Here is a 26,226-nt window from a genome sequence, read left to right on the forward strand (position 1 = left end):
CATTTACTTTACTCAAATAATTTTCCAGGCACATACAAGTCTGAACTTTTCAATTAATTTCAGCCTAAGGCACCCAGAGCAAGTAATGCATATTATCAGGTAGACTCTTGAAAAAAATAAATCTAGCTTATCTCATTTCCTTTCTCATTGCAGTCTTTATCCTGAGGAAGCATCAAAATGTCACTGCCCTGAGAGAATTTAGGTTAGTAGGAGCTCTCTTTTCATGTACCCTTCTTAGGGCAAGGAATAGGTTTGAAGATCACTTCAGTGTTCTCCACCAGTATTAAATCATATCTGCATAGCTGAGGCCTACAAAAGCAGAGAAAGAAGAAATTCACAACAGAAAAAGTTAAATTTAACAGAAAAAATATTCCAGTATTTGAATTATTAAACCTTCCGTATTTACCAGCTCTCTCAGAGACAGTACTCAGGACAAGAAGTGTCTCCTTGTATAAGTTTATACCTTATTTCATGCATTCCTAGAGTAGCTTTGATGGACTGAAAAGCAACCAAACATCAGCTGGATGATGCAAACAAGTGTATCACACTGGTCTGAAGTACAAAGATGCAGCATTTCATCCATTACAGCTATTAATCTGCATTCAAATCAACTCTTTAGCAGCATGACCCAAAATCTGCACAATTCCTGTTAACACAGGGCCTGAATAATTTATTGAGTTCCCTAGATAGGGAAATTTCTGCTTTTATTTTACATAGGAAAGTAAAGTACCACATCATAATATTTTCTATTTCACTTTCAATGACAGCATGTGTAAGAAATTTTAACGCAAGAAAGCAATTTGTCTTCTCAACACCTAGAAAACTCACAGCTGACTAATACCACATGAACACACAAAGAGGTCACAAAGGCAGCCACATATACATGAAAAACATGCATTTTGAGGTCAACATAAGTGCTCTGCCTTTTAGGGCAGAGGCAGCTCACAGTCCTGCTCTTCATGCACTATTGTAATGTATGGAGAGAGGAAAATGACAGGAAATGAACCGGAAAATGAGAGACACTCTCAGATGGAACCTCCATAGCACACAAGCCATAAGACTAATTTTATTTAAAATTATCTTCTCTATTTCTCTGAACTCATAGATGCGGCTATACCACACAATTCACCTTGGCTGGGAAGTAGAATACAGTGGAACAGCAAAAGGAGAGAACAGCACACCAGGCATTTCCACTGATGCCCATTCTCATAAGATTTCCTACCAGTTAAGGCTCCATCTGCCTGTATGCAAAAGGAATGTCATTTCTATTTAAAAATATCACTCCTTTTAAGGTCTCCACAAAGTTATGACAGTAATTTTATGATTAAAAATATCAAGATGAATCCTGGTGTTCTGTACAATGCAAAGCATAGAATTTCATCCAGTCCTTCATCAACAATTTGTTTTGATTTAAATTCAATGTCTCATTATTAGAGTATTTTTGCAATATTATTTATATCTAACTACAGGGGCCAAAATACCTAGCCAAACCATAATGAATATGAGAAATAAAATGCTATGTTTTCCAACACATTTTATATCATTTGAAGTGCAATCCATCTCAGCTTGTGATTACTGATTACAGGAATGCCTCACAGGAGAGCAGCCCTGAGCAGGGAGCAGATTCACCAACAAGGAGCAAAACACAAAAAATGTTTTTGTCAGGTGAGGCTTCCTTAACTCCCCAACCCAAACGGCTTCTCTGCTGTCTCTAAAAATCATGGGCATGCCACACTTGCTCAGAAGAGCTATTTGCAAGGTTTCTTTACATTATCTCTGTTCTTGTTTTGGTCAAAAAAACCCTGAGGTGTCCGGCTAAATATCTTTGAGTCATTCGCCTTCCTCTTTAACTGCATCTGAATTCACTGACAGGTTCATAAGATTTTGGGGATAACTGACACCCGGACATGCACAAGTTAGCAAAGCTCTCCGGTTTCATGGGTGAGCAGAAATTATTTATCTCAAGGGTCAGAAGAAGAGTATGAAAATTTTGTGTATCTCTCACACTCCCATACTCACACACCATCTCTGTGAATAGTGGATCAGCCCAGCAGACAATTGTCTGTGATATTCCCCAAACTCCCAGAGTTTGCCATTAACCCAGAGCTGGGCAGACAGACTCCTATTGTCTTTAATCCCTGCATCTGTCCCCTGGTTTTTATCTACTACTTTATTGTGAAAAATTCAAATAGTTTTAACATAGCTTCTAGCTGATCATCCTGTATTCAAGTAATTGTTGTAATTATATGTAAATAAGGTAAATATAGGTTGATATAATTACAAAGAGCAATTAGGTAATTATACCAATAGTGCTTTAACACCTGCATTTAAATTACCTTCACATGCTGATTCAATGCAGTATTTTTCACTGTTCTCTTAAAGTATCTGACATGCCTCCACAGCTGCAATCTGATGAGGTTCCACATGAAGGACTTTAGTGGATCTTATTTTAAAACACATCAAGTGCATCTTACTTTTAAACTAACAAGAGTCAGACTAACAGGAATGAAAACTCAAACCCTATAAGGGTTGTTCATTGAAAATCTTTTTTGTTGCTTGCTAAATCATTATCTGAGAAAGCCCCAAGATCTGACAGGCTCACACAAAATGTACCTTCTGATTTATCACCACTGGGCTGAGAAAAAAATTGGAATATGATTTAGAACTTTTCACCCTCTCTCATCACCAAATGCTTTGAAATACAATCATGCCATTTTCACCTGAGAGCTTGAGACTTACGGCTTTCAATAAGTTAATAAAGTCAAATGTATGTACATTCTAGGGGACTATTTCAATTACTGAGTGTTTTGTTTCTTCCTAAGTTTCTCCCATCCATCTCTTTCTCTTCCTCAGTAAATCTAAAATAGTAGATTAATTTAAGAAGGTTTCATAACTTTTGCAAAGTATCATAACCAATTCTTACTAGGCTATTATCATGTACTGTATAAGAAATCCTCAAATGTTGCATCTCAAGTTAATAAAATATACTGACTTAAGACTTAATAAATATTGTAATATTATTTTCATTCATGACTCATTTACTATTACTTTTTTAATATGCATTTTTAGGTTTTTATTTTAAATTTTATTTTATATTCTGACTTTCTTGAATCTGCCATTAATAAGCAACAAATTAACACTCAAATGAAGTACTCCTGCTACTCCTGGATGTTTCTTACCTAGTCCATGTAATATGCTCTTTTCACAAGATGTAAACACAAAATTTAACTGCTAGAGTTACTGTATGAGTAAAATTGGAGATTTAAAAATGAATATATGGTAACAATGCTGAAATATTTTAAACCAGAATTAATAAAAGCTTAGTAATTAAACTCAATTACAAATAATCATTTTAGCTGTAAGCAGACACAGACTGTGCTCTGATCTCAGAACTTTTTGCCATCATCAGTAAGGCCAAAAATCTATTCCAGTCACACATGCTGCTGAAGTGCTCCATTTCACCCCTGAGTGTGAAAAACTGTGTACAGACACATGAGAAAATCAGAAAAGTGCTTGATTAATTTTATCTCATGAGGATGCTGACCATGCAAGTCAGGCTGGTCCATGAAAGCACAGCTGTGACAGCACGTGTGACACCTCTGTGTACAAACTGCTGTGCACTAAATGTTAATGCACACAGCAGCTCTTCCATGTGACAAATCTGATCATCAGGATGATGAGAAGAATATTCATACACTTGGGAATATGCAATTAAAAAGAATAAATGCAGGGTTACTGAGAAGACATCCTGAGCACCTTAGTTGATACCCAGCTGTGATACATGACAAACACTCACCTTGTGGGATTATTGACAGATTTCAGCTTCATCTGAAGAACCTTAAGCTTTCTTCTTGGGCCTATTAAAGCCTTCGTAGTAAAGGTCAAGGACATTTTTACAATTTTTTCAATGTCTCGGGGAAATCCAGTCAGTATTTTGACACTTTTATATTGCTGAAAAGTTGAAGCTTCGCTAAAGAAAAATATTTAGTCAGGCTTTTGTTAGCTGAGTAATATTCATTACTGCTAAGTATTATTATTTAACTGGGAAATCTTGTGGGATGTATCAAATTTGAGCATTCAAAACAAGCCCAGCTAGAATAGGATTCAAACCAGCACCAAGCAAGGATCATTTCAGTGTGAGGGCATTGCCCCTGATACTAAGCCAAATCCAGGGAATGGGGCCTTGGCCAAGTCTTAACAAACTCAAGATACTTTTTCAACTTGCAAGCTAACAAGTTAAAAGGTTTAGAAAACTCAGAAAATTAGTCCTATAAAGTGATTTTTAAAAAAAGATTTAAAGACAAAGAACAACATACCTACTCATCTGTGACTCTACTGTGTTTCCAGCATTATCCATTATTTTAACTTTAATGAAACCGCTCCTAGTGCTTTTATTCCAGGTAATAATTTCCAATACATAGTTATACACTGCAGGAAGAAATAGGAAATCATGAGAATCAAATAATGATCTCAACAGCAAACAGTTGATATCCCCACCCTGTTAAATGTATTTACTGGCAGGTGATAGGAATAGTGACTCTTTACTTTCACCCTCCCTGTTCAAAGGAGAATGAAAAGCTGACCTGCTGCTGACCTGCCTGGTGCCCTCACAAACCCTGACATGGCATGTGGCCAAAAAATTATCATTATTATCATTCTCTACTAAAAGACCAGGACTCATGAGGTCCTGTCTTGTTCAAGTTTACAATATCTAATAACTAAGGCTTTAATTAATGAATACACTTTTTTCAGACTGGTTTGCTTTGCTTCCTGACTTTGCATATTTTTCTTCTTCTTGATCTTGCATAGTTTCCTTTAAATTTACACTGTCATTACAATATTTCTTACTCTGTTCCATGTGCCTCCTCCTATCTTTGATATATTTCTCTTCCTCTTTTCTCCCTTTTACCACCACCAATGAGGGGCAGGGGAGAACAGTAGTAACAGGTTTGGGTTGAGCTCAAAAACACTTGGAAGAAGAGTTATTTTACATAAATTTTACCTAAAAACAATTATGTAAAAACCATCACTTCATTCACCTCTCCTCAACCCTTTGGAGGATACAAGGATGTCAGCAAACATGACTAGGACCATCTGATCCCGGTCACAAAACTTGCCAAGAGGATGGACAAAACTAATGGGAAAACCTAATTTCACATTAATTCCCAGCAAGCCTGTCCCCATACCCTAAATGATAAAACCTTAAACACAGCTAATTAGAATTATGTAATTATGTGGCTCTTTATCAGGGTGATAGAGCCTTTTAATGCCAAGAGAAACTGGATGAGAGCCCAGCATGGTCCTACAAGGGTAGGTAGGTATCTAAACTGTTGCAGCTGAAGCCCGTGCCATGAGAGTTCATTGACACGGAACATAACTCTGAAGCAGCCAGCTGAGGTTTCCCTTGCCTGTTTTACTGCTGGGGAGGAATGGAGAAGCTTTATTTGACTGTAGGGTGATCTCCTGGGGTAGAACATAGAGGTTTCTCTTGTTGTCCCCCACCCAGGGCAGTCTTGCTTCCCTTTCCTGCTCTCTGGAAATGGGAGCATTGATCCCATCCAAGCAGGTTGCATCAATCCAGCTTTTCCCTTCCCACTTGATTCTCATTTTCTGGCTTACTTCCTCCTCTTGGCACTCCATCCCATTACTTTTACAGGTACATTTCTTTCCCTGTTCACACAGTATTACTTTTTCTTCCTCTAGTCAGTGAACTGACCCTTAGTTAATGGTTTTTTACATCATTTTACACAGTGGCTAACACTAACTTCTACTTTTAACGTGTTTTCACTCCAGATCAGCTAAAAAATTAGTCATAAACTTTTATGTATGTATTTAGTTACTCACTGCAGAATGGGTCTTTGCCTGAGGTATCAAAGTAAGCTTTTGTTGGTGAACTATATGGTATCAACATCTTTTTCCATCTATCAGCATGATAACCTGAAATCCAAAGTTGAAATATTTCATTTCAGACATTTAGCAAAATCGTGATACTTTTGTGCAAACATTTGTGTATCTCACACCATGACAAATTTGGCTTTAATTTTCTCTAATAGCCTCAGAGAAAGAAAACTGACTAGAAAAAAGGAACCCTCTGAGTAAAACAGACTGTAGTATACAAGTATTTAATTCCTCTAATATATTAGTATCACTAAAATTGTCATAATGTAATAGTAACCTCTTTAGTCTGGGTACTAACTCCAAAAAGTAGTGCTGACAAAATCCTACAGAGGTAATAAAAACAATCCTAAAAATGTAGCCCACATATTTGCAGAGAACTTACAGAATAGCTTTCCTTTCCTTCACTTGAATCATTAAATATCTTTTAATTCTTTAGCCTATTTGTAGCTATTGTTCAATAAAATATAAGATACTCTGCAAACACCCTAAGCTCATGGATTTAACACAAAGAAATTTACCCAATTCCATGATTATTGTTTTTGGGGTTTGACAACAGTCCTTGTTTCTGGAATGGATGATCCTGTTCTCTCCCTGTTAATTTCTCTACCTAGTCTGGACAAGAAAGGTTAATTCCAGACTGCAGAGCTGCCACTGCAGAGCAGGAAGGATTGCAGCACAAGGATGCTGCTTGCCCACTCAGTTTTCTCCACCTCTACCTTGGGCATTCTGTCCAAGTGCATCAGGCTTGGCTAATAACCCTGCTGGGGAAGTCCTGGAGTCTTTCTGTCCTACTATAAAGGCTCATTATGGTTGGGTTTTTAGGAAATAACACACTGATCTATCTATGCTTTTTCTTCTAGCCTGATCCAACTAATGTAACATACACATCCCAGCATAAGGGTGGAAAAAAATACCCAACAAGATAAAAAATTAAATTTAAACTTCTAATTATGTATATTTTAAATGTCATTCTTAAGAAAACCCTGCCAACTAGGAAATGCTCACACTGTTGCCATTCTTTTCAAGCTGCACCCAAATCCTCTCTAAAAGCAACAAGCCCCCAAAACAATTAAAACACCCTCCAAATAAAAGCTTTATTCCAAAGGAAGAGAAAAAAAAACCTCCAGAAATTGCTTTAAATATTATTACTCTTAAATAAAAACCACACGTCCTCTAGGGATCACACTACACTCTTAAAGCCTGAAGTGATGAACTAAGCACAAGCAGTTTTTCTCTAGAAAGGGAAACACTGAATCCATTCCAGGCTGGAAAGCATAAAGACCAACGGGTAGGAAAATTCAGCACCTGTGCCTAACAGAGATAACTATAAAGCAGACAAACCCATGAACTTTAAATTTAAATACCTTATTTAAACACTTGAAACTTAAATAATTTAACTACTTGAACTTCCCAGGAAATCTCATCCAGCCCAGAACAGATGTGGTAACACTTACCCATTACTGGGCAGGACATGGGCTGGAAAGCATCACAATCCATACATTTTCCTCTCTTGTAATCAAAGTAAGAGTCACAAGGATATGTTATCATGTCACACCAGTTTTTCAAAGATGCTAAGAAGAGGAAGACAGATCTCTGATGGTCACATTTAAAATATTGCAATCCTTCAAGGAAGGGAAAAATATAAAAAGATTAATTTTTATTAATTAAAAAAGGATTGTGTATAAGTAGAATCATAGAATGGTTTGGGTTGGAATGGACCTTAAATATCATCTTGCTCCAACTCCTCTGCCTTGGGCAGGGACACATTCCACTACACCAGGTTGCTCAGAGCCCCATCTGTGGAGAGTTTAGTTCAAGCATGGCTTAAAGGAAAAGGCCATGAAGGCATACAATTGAGAGAAAAGTAAAAGGTAATTGCAAAGCAGTTCCAAAAGCAGTACCCAGCCTGATTTCTATAAACAATTAGACTCTCTCAGGCATCACTTTATAAACAATAAGGTTCTCAGGTAGTCTTCCCATAACAAGCAAAACATCCTCTCTGGGAAAAGATGGCACCCTGAGAACAGATGTGGAAATTTTGGGAACCTTTCATATCACAGTGGGAACACTGGTTTTGTTTTGTGTAAACAATTATCGGTATTGTAAAACAAAAGGAGTGGTTAGAGTTGTCTCTGTTAGCCTATCCTGAACTTGGATTTTGGAATATGCATGAAGTTCGTTAACACTGTTATTTTAAGTGACTGATTGATCAATAAACCCGAGCTCGATGCATTAAAGGATGGTCGTTCTCCCTTCATCTCAACACCCATCCAAGCTGGCCATGAACATTTCCAGGCTTCATCCTGTGGTACATCCACAGCTTCTCCATGAAACCTGTGCCAGTGCTTTACCACTCTCTCAGTGACAACTTGGCCAAAGAAAATTACCATGAGGAACACTTCAGAGATTCTTCTCTACTTTTCTGGGGAAATAAATTCCTTCCTTTCCAGACAAAGCAAGCTTTGGGAATTGTGGAGATGATGATTGTCCTGGCTTAAGGGGTTCTCCCATACTCACAAACACACAAGTGGAAGCCTTATGCCTTTGCAGCCCTAACTGGTAGCACTGAAAGCAATTTAGTAGTGGGAAGCACTGACAGAAACAAACATATCCAAAAGAGTACACAAAAATAATTGCCAACAACCTAACACTCATGGAACTTGAAATAAGGAAAAGTCTGCATCAAAAGTTAATGTCATAAAACTGTTTTCATTCTAGAGCCTGAAAGACATATCCAACACCAAAACCTAGTTCATCATTGCCAGCCAGGAGGAACCCAAAACGCAGTGGGGATGTCGAAGCCTTGCCTTCCATGTCACAGGCAAGGGATCTTGCCCAAACCACTGGGACACAAACACCTTCCCCCATGCCTGGACCCATATAACCAGGGAAAAATAATCATCAGTATATTCAGGTTTTATATATAATACAATAACAATCTCATATTGCCAATATTAATTATATGATGAGACAATTATGTTACAGCAAGATTATTTTCAAATATCTTGGTTATTTTTCTTTTTCTGCATAGAGACGGAAAAGAAAGCATGCAGTCTCAGCTCCTGTATTACTGACAAAGTGCAGTGTAAATTCAATTCAATTTAACCTTTTTTGATTTGATCTCAAACTTTTCTTCTCATTAAATGAAACGGATTTTTATTTACCACTGAAAAATGTTTTTGGACAACCAGGCTGATCCATTCCTCCATTTGGATAGAAGTCAATGGTTCCTAAAGGCTTCTTGAAACCTAGTACTAAAATAAAAACATCATGAATGAAAAAAATCCCATAAATAGAATTATGAAGGCAATTATTTATCATCACATTCACTCCTAAAATCATGGAGGTCTTAAAGAAAATTTTTGCAATTATACCATTCTTTCTGTACTGTAAATCAAGGTCATGCTATGATGTAAAAGTCAAGGATTTTTTTCTTTTTAAGAAAATTATATATCTGTAAAATGCTGTACACAAATGTATACAAAATTGTGTAAGATTCCTACTGCTGCCAAAGAGAAAGAGCAGAAACAGCTGTAACTGATATTATTTGCATAAACAAATTTATGATATTCATATCTTCTCCAACCAAAATTCTTTCCCAGTGCAATTTTCATTAGAGTAAACTTTTCTATTTTTTGCAAGATGTTAGATTCTGAACTACACTAAAATTAGCAGTAAATCAAAGTAAGAAAATTTCTATCCGTCCGGTAAAAGTAAGCAAAATTCCATGAGTAAGAGTTAATTCAATCTGACCTACCTTCCTTTTTACCACACATTATTCACAAAATGGGAGCATTACAAAAATTGCCATTTTACAGAAATGGATATAGGAAAAGGCTTAAATTTTAATATTTAAGAAACTGATATGAAACTACACAAATAATGGGACAATTGTGGTACTAAAGGTTTACTTATGGTTTTGAGGAAAAAATGAAACCAGAGATTAAAGCACAGCTGAAGCAGGGCTTTACAATGCTCCTCTTTTTAACCTTACAGTAACATGATTTAGTATTTTAAGCAGTGGCTCTGTGATGTACTGAGTTGATAGAGCAGAGTCTGACTGTCTCAGAAGGGATTAATTCAGTGATAACCACGTGCTTACAGCCTCTGTGTTCATACACACTTGCACAGCAAAAGAACCTTCATGTTAACAGAAAATATTCTCCTGCAGCACCATTTGGATGTTACTGAAACAGTTAATCTCTTCCTTCCCTTTTGCTTTCCTGTCTTTCCTCAAGCTGAAAGAGGAGAGTCAAAGCTGTTGTTACCATCAATATCTGAATGGATCACATCCACAAACTGTGCATCAGTAGGATCCAGCCTGTGGTCTGGCGGTTCTCCAGTGAATGAAGGGCCTGCTGGATCCAGACCTGAATAAAAACAACATTTGCATCAGGAACCCTGGGCTCCTTCTGCAGATATATAAAAGACCTGAGCCTTAATCAGCAGTAACTCTTCATTTTCTTGCTTTAAAAATTTTTAAAAAGCATGATTTTTCTCTTTAACTTGTTAAGAAAAAAAAATATTCCTACCACAAGACTGATCAACCCATATGTTGAATTTCTCTCTTTCCATAACTAGATGTGCTCATCTCCCATTTATTCAGGTGAATATAAACCAACAGCATTGGGGATCAAGTCAGGAAAATTTTTTGTCCTTTTCCCCAGAAAACACCATACCTATTATACATTTTATAAAACCAAAATGACCAATATAACTGCTCTCACCTCCACAACACAACTAGTCAGACATTCAGGTAGCACACCATTTAACCTAAGTGTCACCTGGATGAAGCACTCAATTTTCGTTTGAGAGGCTAGAGGCAACCTGTATTATATATAAATATAATATAGAAATATATATAATACATATTTTATATAAATATATTATATAAATAAATGTACATATAAATTTATCATAAATAAATGTATATAAAACTTATTACAAATAAACGTATATAATATATTATCTAAGTTATATAATATATATTTTAATATTTATAATACATCTAATATATTTATACAATATTATAATATATACTTTATATATATATAAAAATTTAATCTGTAATTTATGTCCTGAAGGCAGACTTGCCCCATTTCCTGAACTTCTATCAGGGCTATATTTTTCCTCATGTATGTCATTAAATATTCAGTTCTCGTTTGTCGATGTCTCAGAGTTCTGACAACAATACAAGGTACAACAGAATGTGTGCACAGGAATTAAAAGCCTTACCTGTAATTCTGCCAAGTTTGCCTTTATACTTCTGGCCAACAAATCCAGCTATATGAGCACCAAGACTCACTCCAATTAAATGTAGGGAGTCAAGAGAAGCTCCACCCACCTATCGGGGGAAAAACACCAAAGCCAGTCACACACAGAATTAATGGAACAGAAAGCACTAGGCTGATTTAGTTCTCATTTTTGGTCAGTACTTTAAATTATATTTCTAATTTTCTGGCTCTAAAAAAAAAAAAATATTACAAAGTTCCTTTCAGTTTACAACTCTATATTAGTTTAGAAATTATAAAAGTGTAGAAAGTATTTTCAAGTGTAGAAATTATGAAATTCTTTACCTAGAAAAATGTAAAAAGGAAGCTTGAGTCACATTTCTCCTGAAATGCCACATTAGTTAGAAGGGAAGCAGGTAAGGGAAGAGGAAGACATTTATCAGATAAAAGAAAGTTGAACCAAAACAATGAAGGAGGGAAAAAACATCTTGCCCTGCTTTATCCTTCCAATAAAAGAAATTAAAAACATAATACCATTAACCAGTACTTTTGTCACACAGCTGCTGAATAATGGTGCCAAATACACACCTTAAAATGCTTATTCTACAAAGCAGGCAGTATTCAAAAAAACCCAAATGAAAATCTACAGAAGAACTCTAAAACAGCATCAGTTGACCTAGTTGCAATCCCTGCAAAATGATGGGGTGACACACAAGATCTGAAATATTAGTATGTCTTAAAATGAATTAGAAGGGCCCCAGAGCAGCTTGTAAGTGTGAAAGTGATAGCTGTGGACGCTACAGACCCTCCTGTCCCATCACTATTAGGACTCACACACACTGTCACTGTTTGCCAGGCAGATCTGTAAACAGCAATTCGCTTAATTAATCTTCTCATAGTCCTATTTATTTTTTTTTTTATTCCATAACAATAAATCTACTGGCACAATTGCAAACTGCTATCACTGTATCTAGTCCCAGAGGACAGATGCTGATAGGCTGAGATGAAAGGAGAGAAAGCCTTTCTCAAAATGTTGGATGTTTTTCTGAAATTCCACAGGAATACTTTGCTACTACACAGTGTTGCCATTGCAGGGGTTCCCTACTGTTGTCTCCTTATCACAAAAAGTTCCATACCTTCTTGGTGTTTCTCGTGGGTAGCTCCTCAGAGCACTGACACTTACTTTCTTCTTCACAAAGCAACCACGGACCACAACTCCCCTCTCACCCAGCCACCCCACTCTTTTACAGCACTCTTCTTCTCATTGCTCACAGCTGTGGCCTGTTAAAGTCAGACCTGCTCCTCATCTTTGATAATTGGCCCAGCTGCAACTCCTTAGGGGTGAGATTACTCTCCACACTATCTCTACTTTCTTATATTCTATCCCCCTACAACACAGCATTCAGAATTTCTGAGAATGGCTGAGAAATAAATGGTGAGAAAAGATGAAAATTCAAGTGACAAATCAGACAACGGTGTAAATAACATCATCACGTTTTGTCCATTTGATCAATCAATAAATCTAACATCCAGTTAAGACCATTGGCATCAACTATGGTTTCAGCAAGAAGTTTATATCATCTTTGAATTAATAGTTATATCATTGTCAGTGGCTTATTTCTCATTTAAAACCTTTATTTACAGTAAATTAACAGTAAAAATAGTAGTGCAAAGCCTTTGTAACATGTTTATGCCACATACAATTTGAACATCTCTCCCTCCACTTTCCCACTGCTGAATTCACTCTTTCCAGAAGACCTAAAACCTCCAGCTGGTTCAAGAAATCAGATGGACTTTCAGGCACATTTCAGTGAAAGGGAATTAAGAACTCAGATGAAGTTAAATATATGCAATAATAACTGCAAGTAAAGTTAGTAATACCTCTATAAAGAAATGTGATTTGATATTGTTCACTGGACTTCTCTGTAGATGCATTTTAAGAATCCATTCCCACTCAAACCATGCTCTTCACACTCATTCAGAACAGATTCAATGCTCTGCCTTACCAGCATCTGGTCAATATAATTCTTCAGTATTTCTGCAACTTTTCTGCAGTTTTCCACAGCATTTCTGTAAATCACAGTGGTAGCACCACGATTCCAATCAACTATAACGAGATTAATATCCTCTGAAGACAGTAAAAGCCTCTTCATGTCACCCAGCCATGCTGGAGGAGACCCTGTTGGCCTGTAGCCATGAATAACAAAGACAATTTTCTTGGTTGTATTCAGGTACTCAGATGCAGTAACATTGTGTTCAATGAGTCTCTCAGCACAATCTCGATTTTTCCTTGTGTACAGGAGTAGCTGAACATGGAGCTCTGTTCCAGAAATAGCATGGCCTAGGTTAAGGTCTGTAAATTCGGGACATTTTTCTTCGTCATCTGAAAAAGATGAAAATGTTAAGACAGTCATTTGATGAGTTGGGCTACCTGAAATACCACTTCTTCACTTTTCTTTCCATATCTTTTTCTGCTGAAAGTGGAGAACTTCCATTTTCTTTACTCTTGACCTTTGGAAAGAGGTGTCAAAACATCAAAACGTGCACTGAACAAGGTACCACACTTTAACTAACGTCTCTGCAGATACCACTATTATATATATATATATATATATATATATATGTGTGTGTGTGTGTGTGTATATATATATATATATATACCACTATTATATATATGTATATATATATATATTATATATACCACTATTATATTATATAATAGCGGTATATATATATATAAAATAGTGGTATATATGTATACATATATACCACTATTTTATATATATATACCACTATTATATATATGTATATACCACTATTTATATACATACATATATATATATATATATATATATATATATATATATATATATATATACACCACTATTATATTTTTATATATATATATATACCACTACTATATATATATATCTCTAAGGCTCCTCTGAACTCTTCAAATGTGAAATTATCCCAATTTTTCCTGAACAGTGTTTCTGTATTTTCTCCTTCTAAGTACTAATTAGTAGCCAGTGTTGATAAGATCTTTTACTTCACCATCAAAGGCAGGTTCTCAGAATTTTTTTACAAGAAGTGCGTGCTGGATAAACAGGAAGGCTGTTGTGGTTGTTTCTTCCTCTTTGGGCCAGAGTGACTGTGCTGCCAATCCTTAGACCTTGTTTATTTGATCTAGCAATAAGAAATATCTGCCTGACAAAATAGCAATGATCCAGAACTCTTTCCTAGCTTTGAAACACCATAATGGCACCGTTACCAAGAAACAAAAGCAGAAAAAACAAAAAATCTTGCTCTGAGTTTGAAAAAATAAGAATTAAGGTCAGTGTACACAATGGCACATGACAAACAGAAGGATTTAGCATTTCTGTCTGTACTTGGATAGTTAGAGTGTACCAGATTAGGCTGCTCAAGAAGAGGATGGAGATTTTCAAAAGAGTCTAAAAACCCTAAATTTTTCCCCTGTCTGGTTATCAACATCCAAAGTTCACACTTTAAAGATCTCTTTTGGCTGCTGAGTTCACATTGTGTGGATAAACCACTCCAGGATTCTGGGCAGAACACCAACACCTGTCAGTTCTCCTGCAATGGCCTCTTCACCTTTGCTGTGCTGTTAGTTGGTTTTTGGCCAAGGTTTTTGGCCCATCTCTGGACTTCCAGTGGGTTACATTACTTTACACAATACATTTGTCTCTCTATTACTTGATGGCACCTTTTCAACTCTTCCATCATTAAAATCTCTGCAAAACAAGTCACTTTCAAGAAAGCAAAAGTGAGAAAATAAATTGTGTCTTGTTAATTCCGTAAAAATAATATTTAAAAAAATAACCTGAATTTCTCAGATTTTTTGAGGCATAAGAGAAGCAGTCCCAGCCCTTCTCCTTTCCCCAGAGGACAGTTCACAGGCAGAACCAAATCCACCACATCTGAGATGGACAGCAAGGCTGCATTCTCTCTTAAATCTGCCAAAGGCAAGCGTGGGTGGCTTACAAGGTATCTGAAATATGTGTTCAATACTACAGGTCAGGCTAAGCAAAGCTGAACAATGCGATTTATGGCATTCAAGGTGCAGTAAAGGTTCAGTAAAGGCACTAAAGACACTGATTCACTAATTTAGGGAACTAGCCCAGTCACCTCTAATTCCAAACCATGTATCATCTACAAGGCCTAGATTGGTCACCTCTGGGCTGGACATCACAAAAAGTAATGGATATAGCCCAAACAAGAGCAGGATTGAAGTTACACAGTGTTAAAAATTAGCTGAAACTCCCTGCTGCAAACCAATCAGATAAAACTTTCATGCCTATCATCGTGTTAAGACAGTAACTACAATTATTACTTGGAGAAAAAGACAGAATTATATTGAAAAATAAATACCATTGTTTTCCTCATCTAAACCCATAATAATATAAATAACTTTAACTGAGATTCCTAGACAGGTTATTAACTAAGAAGTGATACAGGAAGACAACTCATTTCAGCACTTGGACTTACCAAGAAGTTCTGAAACTGAAAACTGTTCAGCTGAAGTGGACTTGAATTTTATAAAAATAATAATCAAGAACCTGGTAAAATGTCATGCATGTGACATGATCCTGAGATGTTAACAATATGTGTCACATTTGATTTCTGGTTTTCATATATTTGTATATTATGATAAAACTAGAATATAAATTACATTACACTAAATTCACCTACAAAGTGAAAATAAAAACCAGCCACTTGATTATAGTTTCAATGGTACAACATGAAATTCTCATTTTGCCTGATCTGGTCTTTAAATCCAAGTTTAGTCATTAAACTGATCATTAAAATTCACTCCTTCATATCTAAAATATAAAAGATTCATGCTAAGATATCGCTCTGTATCCCTTTAAATATTTTGAATTTTTTAAATCATTTGATTGGTAGAAATAATTCTTCTAAAATCAGTGGAATGACAGTGAGATGAACCAGACAGAGTCTGTTCCATGGGAATGAGAAATTTATCATAAGGAAATTATTTTAACTGCCAAACTTATTTACTAGCTGGCAAATGTCAAAGAGAAGCAACTTGTTTACTCTTGGCTGTGAAATGACAGAAGTTATTCTTTCAAAAGTAAATAGAGAATAAAAGGGAAATGATGATGTTTTTACTGTGGAATTAGATAAGTAATGCAAATAGGCTTTATAGATTTAATACTTCGAATTGTTTAGCGAAGAGTCATAGGGGGAATTTTTTCAATCTCCTGTTTCTCCTTGAACACTGGAAGCAATACCCAGCTGCCCTTTGTGCTCTCTTGTTGGTGTACTCTTTTCTCTGCAATCAAAACACACACCTAGGCATTGGGCTGTTAGGTATGCATTTTAAGCAAGTTAATGTATAATTGTAACACTCTTGAGCACATTTGTAAGCATTTTAATTATCTTGTGTGGTTGAAAAAGGGGAAAATCTTAGTTCTTTTTGTAACAATTTTAAAATGTAACACATAACTTGAAAATCTAAGCACCTATCACATCAGCAACAACCAATAAACCCACATGAGTATATTACGACTATTTAATGATTACGTCTGCTTTGTACAAAGTGCACATACCTGGTAGGTCTGTGGGCAAAGTACAGCCACAGATAAAGTACCAGGCTTGGTTCTATTTACTTTAAAACATAAACTTATGTCTCAGTTTCAAAGTTATTGAATCCTTTTTACTAATCATCTGCTCCCTTAGGCATAATTCACAAGATTTTAGCTTAATCTTTTGGCCAATTTAAATGAAGGAATATTCATTTTTTTTAATGTTTGATTAAAGCAAAGATTCCACATTACAAGCAAGCTAATGGTTCTTACCTGATCTCACCCAGTATATCAAACAGAGGAAGAAACACAATTTCAGCATGTGGAAGTGGAGCAAAAGTGATGTGTAATATCCCAAAACAAATGGCAAATTGAGTGTTTCCTTATGCCAGATGTTTAACACAACTGAGGGACACCAAAGAAGTGAGTGAGTAGGAAGCAGAAAATAAAGCTGTGGCCAAGCTTCTGCACTTGTGACTCCTCCTATTGAGTGACTTCAGTGGATAGGGTGGTGGTTACTGGGCTGTGAGGGTTGGGACTGATTTTTAATCTATTTCCCTCTCTGTCTATCAGCAGACTTACACGCAAGCCAGTGATGTCATGTGTTGCTGGCAGCTCCTGCAGGTGTGGAGCTTGGGAAGTGGGGTAACTAATGCAGGCCACGGAAGAGCCACAGTGAGGGGGGTTTAAGTGCCATTAAAGATCCATAGTGAGGGGGTTTTAACTGAACTGCAGTTCAGTTAACCGAACTGCAAGTAGGAGCACCGAGATGGATGGGCAAAAGGAGCTTAGAACAAAAGGTCATTCTGCTGATGGTAGGATCTCCCTGTAAGAAATTGAAAATAGTTCTGAGAACTGTGTATCCAGAGATTACTTTTCCATAAAACTATCATCTGAGCTTTTCCCAGGATTCATTCTCTAATCTGAATTTTGCAATGCAAAAGCTTCTCTGGCAGAGAGGTGGAGCTTAGAGTCCCACATACCTCACCCAGATATTGATTTCATGTGTGTTTTTTAACCTCATTCCCTCTGTATCCCAGCTGCAAAACAAATCAAGAAATATTTTTTTTAAGCTCATTTATTTACACATCACCTCACTGGGTAAATACAGGAGTGCAGACTACAGATTTTTAAAGTTTGAAGTGAGGCAAAGGCAGATAAGCCTCACATTATTCAGGTGTGACTTGTGGATGCTCAGCTTGCCTACATCTCTGGCCCAATTATTTCCAGTGCAGGAGAAAGAAAACCATCCCATAACCATTCAAATAGGATGCAAATGCACCTTAGGAATGTCTTTTTGCATGGAGTATGCTTTACAGTGCTTCCAAGCATAGGTCTAGTTTCCTTTGTTTCTTTCCACTACAGTTAACTGTGTGTGAGTGTGTGTTAATGTGTTTCATTATTTAATTTTGAGTGATCATTGTCTTCAGCTTTATGGATCTGAGCAGCTCCTCAAAGCTGTGCTGCACAAGATTTTGCAGCAGACAGCCTTTAGGAGGTGCCACCAAAGGCGTCTTTTTCACTTTGAATGAAGTCACAAGGAGCAAAAGATGCAGCATGTCTGCTGTTATGAAAATCAACTCAGCTCAACAAATGACCTTTAATAATTTTTGCTCCCATTTCTCAAATATGTCACTTTGTTTGGAGTAAAGTTCACTATGGCAGCTCCTGAATTCCTTTGCACTTCCCTGTCATCTCAAATCTTTGACACTTTGCCCAACCACTGCTATAAAAGCACAGCTTTGCTGACATCACATATTCCTTAGAACAAGTAATGGCAGGGTGTCACTCTGGCTCTTTCCTCTCACAACTTTTTAATCTAGATTATTGTTACAACAAAAGCTTAGTGCCCCAAGAAACCTTCAGGGAGCCTCAGGATGCACTCTGTACACAGTACTCATTCATATACAAGTTAAAGCATAGAGAGATCAACACCACTAAAACCAAATTGCCAACAGTCCCAGTAAAGCATTTCTTGGGTTTATACAAGAGCCAACCACCTGATCTTAGAAGAAAATCCTACATCTTACATAGGTACTGCAATATGTACCTAATGCCTCTAGCTGTGAATAAACCACTAACATTTATTCTTTTACACAGAAACAAGGAAAAGAAAGGACATTTTAAGTTTCTCTTGAACTGAAAACTGAAATAAGCCCAGCTCCCAGTAATGTTGATATAACCCCCCCCCTGAAATGGTTTCAAAGGTCTCTGAAACATGGGAAAGGACTCCCTTACCAAATCAATGCCCAGAAAGTTTTGTGGTATTCATCAGGATGCTGAACTGGGGTGAACTCATGTCTCTGTCCTGTGACAAGGGAACTGTGCTCAACAACAGTGGCACTTGTGCTTCTGAGAAATTCAGAAATCCCAAATCCTCTTACTGGTTACACTGTAGGTTCTACTGACAGCTCCCTGCCAGGTAAATCCTTCCTGGTGAGACTGAGTTCCAGGTACACTCTCACAAACTCCAGAGTTCAGCTATTTCCTGTCTCACTTTGCTGCATTGTTGTTATGCACACTCATTATGCATCTTTTCCCACAAAGATGCACTCTCCCTCACACTGAAATTCAGAGTTATCTGCTTCAACAGTGCCTTATGCAAACCAGAGGAGGATGCTGGCACTGCCTCTTCAGGACTTTGACCCCCAAAGTGCTCAGGACTGCCAGAGTCACCACCCTGATAATTTTAGGGGGATCCCACACACTGCTGGCTAAGTATTCAAGCTGAAGAAAGATATGAAAATTTAATTTTAATACAGTACAAGATTGCTGTGGTTTATCAATAAAAGAATGGCGTTATTACAATTGAATTTATACCCAGAAGTTTTGGATAAAATAGCGTCTAAAAACATTACAGTGTGGTTTCTCAAGATTAAAATGGGATTCTCACACAAGCCTTGATATGCTGATCTGTGGTCATATGCAAATGCTATTTCCCCTTCTAATCCCCTCTCTAACCCCTGGGATTCCGTGGTGTTGGGAAATCCCATTCTCAGAACAACTCTCATTTCTCTTCCGTCTCAAGCCTCTTCTACAGAAAAATTCTTCTCTAACCACTAAGCTTAAGAGCACTGCTCCCTTCCAGGCAAGAGAAACTCCCACCAGGCTTTTGCAATGCCCTGTGTTTAACTATGAAAATAAGTTATCTAAAGATTGCAAACAAAAAACTCTGACTTGTTGGAAGAAATGTAAGACTTACTGTCTTCTACACTGATGCTGGCAATTCCTGTAAATTGATAATCCCTTCCTAAATAGACTTGACAAGTTGGTGACTAATCCTCCTTTAGAAAATATGGGCTCTGAGGCAATGCACACCATTTATGCCTTGGGAAATAAATTCTTTAATGATTATTTTTCACACTGTTGTCATCAGGATGACTTGTGATAATGCGTTCCTTTGTAAAATTACAATTTGTAAATATACTTGGAATGCTGAATATGTGGACATGATTGAAACCTGTTTGCAGCAACCAGGACAGCTGTGGGCTATAATGCAGGTGTAACTCCATCTTTAAAGACAGCAATCATACTCCAGTAATCTTTATTGAGAAGTGAACAAAATCCAATATTTCATATGTGTATTTTGTCAGTAATTATTACAATGCCTTACCATGCTGATGAGGGCAGCATTTGGGGAGTGCAGTTTCTTAGCCCAATTTTTACATAATTATGTGTTTTCCCAGTAGTTATTCACTGTTCACTTGCAGTGTCACCCAGAGGAGCAGGAAATACCCTGTGGCACACACAGTTCTTCCCAGGGCCTTGTTCCTGTGCCGGGCAAGGCTTGCCAACATCAACCCTTTCCTCCTGTCAGCAGGGGAAACCCCGGAGAGGAAAACTGAATCAAGTGCTATAAAACACTGAATGAAGTGCCATAAAACACACATGTGATCACTGCAGAGAGTGAGCCTTGCTAGAGCTGTGCACAGCAAGGCTGACTTGCATCTCCTGGATGACCCTCTCCTGCTGTAGATGTACATGTTGGAAAGCATCTTTTTGAGAAGCTAATTGAGGCTAAGCCTTCTGATCTCCTAAAAATCAAGGTAACCTCAATGGCTTCCTTTCAAATTGTACAAACTGCTTTGTACAGTCATTCTACAAAAGCTCGTCTCTTACCTAACAGGCTGATGACAATTATTCTGAGTAAAGATGTTAAACAAAAAGCAGTACAGGGTACACCCAGTACAGGTTATAGAATGAAAGGGTTCTTGTTGAGCAAAGAAGTTCCTATGGGAAGGTGGAATCTGGAGGAATACATTCTCCCATTTAAAAACCATTCATGTGGGAAGGTAAGACTTGTCAAAATCTCAGCAGTATGAGTTAGTACAGATTATTCCCACTGCTGCCTGCAAAGCACATGTATTAACATGAAATACCTAATATTGGGTCAGCATTAGTGATTTCACTATTGTCTTTTTCCTCTTTCCCTTCTCCCTGTTCTTAATTTATCTCCTCCATGGCTTATAAATGTCTGGCAGAAGCAAGAATTCCAGTAATGGTAAACTTGTAAGCAGATTTTAATATTGAGACTATCAAACTTCATGTAGTGTATTAAAAGCTGGAGTATCTAATTCTTTTCTGTAGAACCTACTCTAAGCCATTCCTGAGCAGGAAACAGGTGAAAAAACATTAAACATTAACAAACAGGTACATATAAATAATAGCAAATAGCTAAAAGCTTATAGTTTGACATTACAATTAGCAATTAAAAGAGTGTTGTAGCAAAGTAGGCAATAAATAACAAGAATAATAAGAAGAATGATAAAAATAAGGTAGACAAATACATGAGCAAAATCACAGGAGAATTCCATTATAACATTCCAGCTATCATAATGGAATGGCTGCTTTTAGTATATGTTTATATTAAATGAATATGTTTATATTAAATGAATAGAAAACATTGTGTTTCAGACTTGTATATTGGTGACCCATAACCTCACCCTCCTCCCTCACACTGATATAAAAATAGTGATGAAAGAGGGAGGAATAAGTCAAATAGGAACCTACCAAGAACTCATTTCAGGAGAGGCAATTTTTCTGAGCTTGTTCAAGTCTTCAGTTCAGAGCATACGAGTGAGGAGACAAGCCCAGTGGAACGTGACAAAATTTGTATACTGTGTTTGCTAAGTATTTTTACTTTTCATGCCAGCTTCTCAATATATTCCTTCTTCTATTCCCGGAAATGAGGGAAAGAATTGCTGGAAAATTTAGAGCATTCTAAATTTTGCTACAGAATCGTAACTATAAACTGAAAAAAAAAACAAAAAAAAAAAAAAAAACACAAAAAACCACAATGTTTTCACTTTTGGCTTCCTGTGCTGTATGTTTCTACTCATGGTATATTGTTGAAAATATTTTTCTGGTTTTTTTCCAATGTAGTGAGTTCTTCAAAGGAGGAGGTCAACTGGGCAGGAGTCTGCAACAGAAAAGGCTGCTGAAACACAAAAAGTAGATATTAAAAAGTAGGTATTAAAAAGCCCCGAGCCACTGTTCAACTGTGATGCCAGAGCAGCCCGAAGTGCTGAAGGCTGTGCCACCCTGCTTTGCTGTGGGTTAAGCCCAAATGCCCATTAGCAGCTGGCTGGAATATGTGCCTGGAGCCCATCTTCTGGATTCCCTCTATACAAAAGAAATCCAGTGAATGTGCCTCGTGCAAGGGGTTCAGTTCATGGGCTGCTTCACTGTGGGAACCAAAGTATGTTAAGCAGGAGAAATTTGCCTGATTTTATAGAGTGTTCTTTTTTGCTTAGCAATATATGCATGTTTTTTTTATAAGAATATTTTAAAGTGTTTCTTGCTTGCAGCTCCTCCTCTGATCAGTGGAACATACACAATAGCAATAGAGAGGAAGATGCTGCTGGTGACATAAGTATCACTGATAGAAAAAGTTGGACATTTCTTTTCATAAAAATGTCTTCCTTTGCAGTTGCAGTTTTTAGTTTCTTACATCTCTTTACTGAGTTTAAAGTAATACCTTACAAAAGGTTTTTACTGGAATTTTAGGTATGTAATTACAAAGTATTTTCTCAACTGCAGTTGCGAATCTGATTTGCTGTGGATGGAATATATTGGGTCCACATCCAGACAACTGAACTGAGAGGAACTCAACAGTGCAGTGAACTTTCAGGCTGGGCTCAGAATAGAACTGAGAGGTGAAAAAAAGGGAGACTGAAGCTTGTGAGGAGTAGGTGCAGTCTGGAGTGTTGACCTGCACAGGTCAGGAGAGTGGAGGAAGGTAAAAATCTGGGACAGAAACAAGGGCATGGCAAATAGCAAAGCTGACAGTGTGTATGTAACTTCTTCAGATCAGCCAAATACACCTCATACACACAGCTTTTAAGAATCACATTAAAGTACAGATTAGAAAATTACTTTAATGTTGTCCTAGTGCAAGTAACATGAAGTTTAAATGAGGAACAGGCACAAGCTCTGCTACCCCTTCAACTGTACTGTTTGGTCACTGAGCTCCCCCACAATTGTCACTGTTCTGTTTGGATGTAACTTGTGACTGTTTTTGGCCTCTTATGCCTGTTGGGTCACAGCCACTGTGACTGCATTTGGTCAAGGTGTCAGTTCACCATCTCTGGGAGCATTAATTCAGTCTATAAATCTCTGCAGGTGTTCTTGTTGCTGAACATGTAATCTTTCCTATAGGAAATTAAGGACGTTTAACTTAGAGTCATAGCCTTCTAATTTTTCTAAACACTGCTCATGAATATAGTCTTGAGTGCTTCACAAACCTTAATAATAATTCATGTGCTGCAGCAGGCCTTTAGTCAGCCACAAAACCAGAGCACAGAGAATGCACAAGAAATCTCTTGCCCTTTATGATGCACCTTAATGAAGAACTGAGCTCACAGAGTCTGCACACAATTTTTGTCCTCCATTCACCAGCTTCAAACTGTTAAAATTTCCATTCCCAAGATTATTTGTCTCAATTCCTTCTATTAATGTAAGGATTTAGGACAGCCCATTTTAGGATCATGTTGGAATTGTGCATTCACATTCTGCTGCTATTTGGAACCCAATCTTGTTTTCTGAGATTTCAAATCTGGATCCACTAGGAAAACACTCTGATCTTGAACTGTGGGAGGTGCTGGAATTATGTGACTTAAAGGACTTTGTCCAGTCACTGCCAAAGAAGCTCCTCCGTGAGATTTCAGAAGGTGGTGAAAATCTCAGGTACATTATCAAGCAAGTGCTAATGCTGTTATTTTCCAGTACTATGTGATCCTTCCAGAAAATTTACTTCAGAAGGTATCAGGATAGAAATGACACATCTCCTGTCATTCTTAGTAGAACTATTCTGGTAGTGCAAGTTTTTTTGAGGTGACCAACTGGTCACAGCGGTATAAATTCTGATGGCCTGTGCTGTATGAGAAGCCAAGACTATTTTCAGCTCAAGTGTAAAGAAGGGGGGAGTGTGGTGTTGCAACTCATGCAGCACCTCATTAAATTTGGGTAGAAAAGTGCTCATTTATTTAAATTTAAAAAATAAAACAAGAAGAAAAAAACAACAAAAAACAATCAACCAAGAAAAACCCAACAAATTCGAAACCCACCAAGGTACAGAGAGCTTATTCTTTTGTTCTATTTGCTTAAGCAAAAAACCTCAATTTTAAATTTGAAACGTTAACCCCCAGTTATGAAAGGAGGGTGACACTTGAAATAAAAGAACTCTAAACTGAGGAGACAAATATTGCAGCTTTCAGCAGCAAAGGCACAGGTCTTAAATAGTGTACTGGGTATCAACCTGAATTTTTCAGACAGATCATTTTCAGGAGGACATTTCTGGAAGGTGCATGCTACAGCTAACATATACAAGTATCCAAACTGTTACACTGAACGTTATTGAAAAGTGGTTCAGCATTCAATCTGGCTCATTCCTAGCGCACACTATAATGTGAATATAAAACTGAAGACTCTTTTAAGATTCAGCCATGGGTGTTGAAGAGTCCTACCTTAACTACAATTGATATGCTGAGCAAGAAGAAATAAAATTCCAAAGCAGGATGAACATATTTCAGTAGTCTTTTCAGAAGCATAAAATATTGTTAGGAAAGAAGTACAGACATGCTCCATGGTAATCTCAGCTTTATCTTGTGCTCCCTTTCCTCCATGTGCCTGACTTGCCCTTCTCAAATGTATTTTTGACAGTGTTGGGCATAGACAGCTGGTCTGTCTGGCCCATGCTTTGCTACAGAAGACAAAAATCTGCTTCTAGAGGAGGTGACAGCTTCTGTTGACATGGAAACAGATAACTTTGTGCAGTCCACCATCAAAAGAGAGTTTCACAACTGCACATTGTTTACTACAGGTTACACACAGTCATGCATTCAGAGAGGTAAGTTTTGATAAGCCATTTGAAAAATAAATTACTTCTTGAAATATGTTCCCATAATCCAGAGATATCTTTACTAGGACTAGAAAATGTGGCTGAAGAGCTAATTTTTCTTCTGTAATCTTTCTGGTCTTGTATTGTAAAGTGCTTGTTCTGGATGCATGAAGGATTCTAGAATATGATACACCACAGACTTTGTTACAGTGAAAAAGTGCCTTTTCTGAAATGGTTGCAGAGGCTGGGATAAGATGATGAAAACTAGTAAGTGAATTCTGAAGGAAACTCAAAGGATTTCTGGCATTCCATATATATAGGTGCAGTATTTTATATTCCATATAAAACAACTGACTTACTCAAGAGCTCCTTGCAGCATTGCTGTTTACTACAGCTACAATCTGTATGTATTGCTAAGGTTTCTTAAAATTCAGATTTTATACAAATCACTTGTTTTATCATATTGGCACTGGGACAACAGAATGAAGCAGGGATGGATTTTCATGGCTAAAACTGTTGCATTAGTAAAGACTGATTGAAAAATAATTCTGCTGTTGATATGCTGCTCTTAACTTCGTCTAAGTTGTACTGATATTATGCTAATTTAGTTACTAATTCTTATTATGATTACACATTCAGGAAAAAACAAAACTGCTTGTTGTGTGGACACAGATACAGATGTCACTTGGGGCTAATTTTAATACATCCTCCCATTTTTACTTAGGTAGTTCTTGAGGCATTAAATGTGCCCCATTAAGTCAGTTTTCCGTTTGTGATTTCTGAAAAACTGAAAACCACATCTCACATATCTAACTGAGCATTACAAAATGTCATTGTGAAAGAATCCCAAAAATTGCAGTCAGGTGGAGCTGCCTCTTTGCTGGTAAATATTAATGTAAACCTCCCTACTAATTACAGAATCAGGACAGGTTATGTACATTTACCTGAAGTGTCAGCTGAGTGTATCTGCTTCTGTAGGCCACATAAATAGTTATTTCCATTTTTCTTGCAGTTCCTGAAGCTCTTGAAATTTAATACTGACATGTAATCAGTCTTAAGATCCGCCATCAACTGCTTAAAAAAACCCAAAAAAAGTAATAAAGTTCCTGGGTACAGCCCTGTTATATTAGTTTAATGCTGACACCTGGTGTATCAAGTACAATCTTAATTTCTTGCCCAAGGGAAAGTTATGTGC

General features: G+C 37.1%; 1 protein-coding gene across 1 annotated transcript; it reads right to left on the reverse strand.

Annotated features, from left to right (window-relative positions):
- Window positions 1-221: 221 nt before the first annotated feature.
- LIPI (lipase I) lies at window positions 222-17,021 on the reverse strand. Its single transcript, XM_058018362.1, has 10 exons — window positions 16,967-17,021; window positions 13,136-13,512; window positions 11,134-11,242; window positions 10,167-10,268; window positions 9,063-9,152; window positions 7,353-7,520; window positions 5,845-5,937; window positions 4,317-4,428; window positions 3,797-3,970; window positions 222-309 (listed from the first exon to the last, which is right to left on the reverse strand). The coding sequence occupies exons 1-10, from the start codon at window positions 17,013-17,015 to the stop codon at window positions 222-224; spliced, it is 1,362 nt and encodes a 453-aa protein (XP_057874345.1). The 5' UTR covers window positions 17,016-17,021.
- Window positions 17,022-26,226: the final 9,205 nt, after the last annotated feature.

This window comes from Melospiza georgiana, chromosome 2 (genome assembly GCF_028018845.1).
Source record: "Melospiza georgiana isolate bMelGeo1 chromosome 2, bMelGeo1.pri, whole genome shotgun sequence".
NCBI lineage: Eukaryota > Metazoa > Chordata > Aves > Passeriformes > Passerellidae > Melospiza > Melospiza georgiana.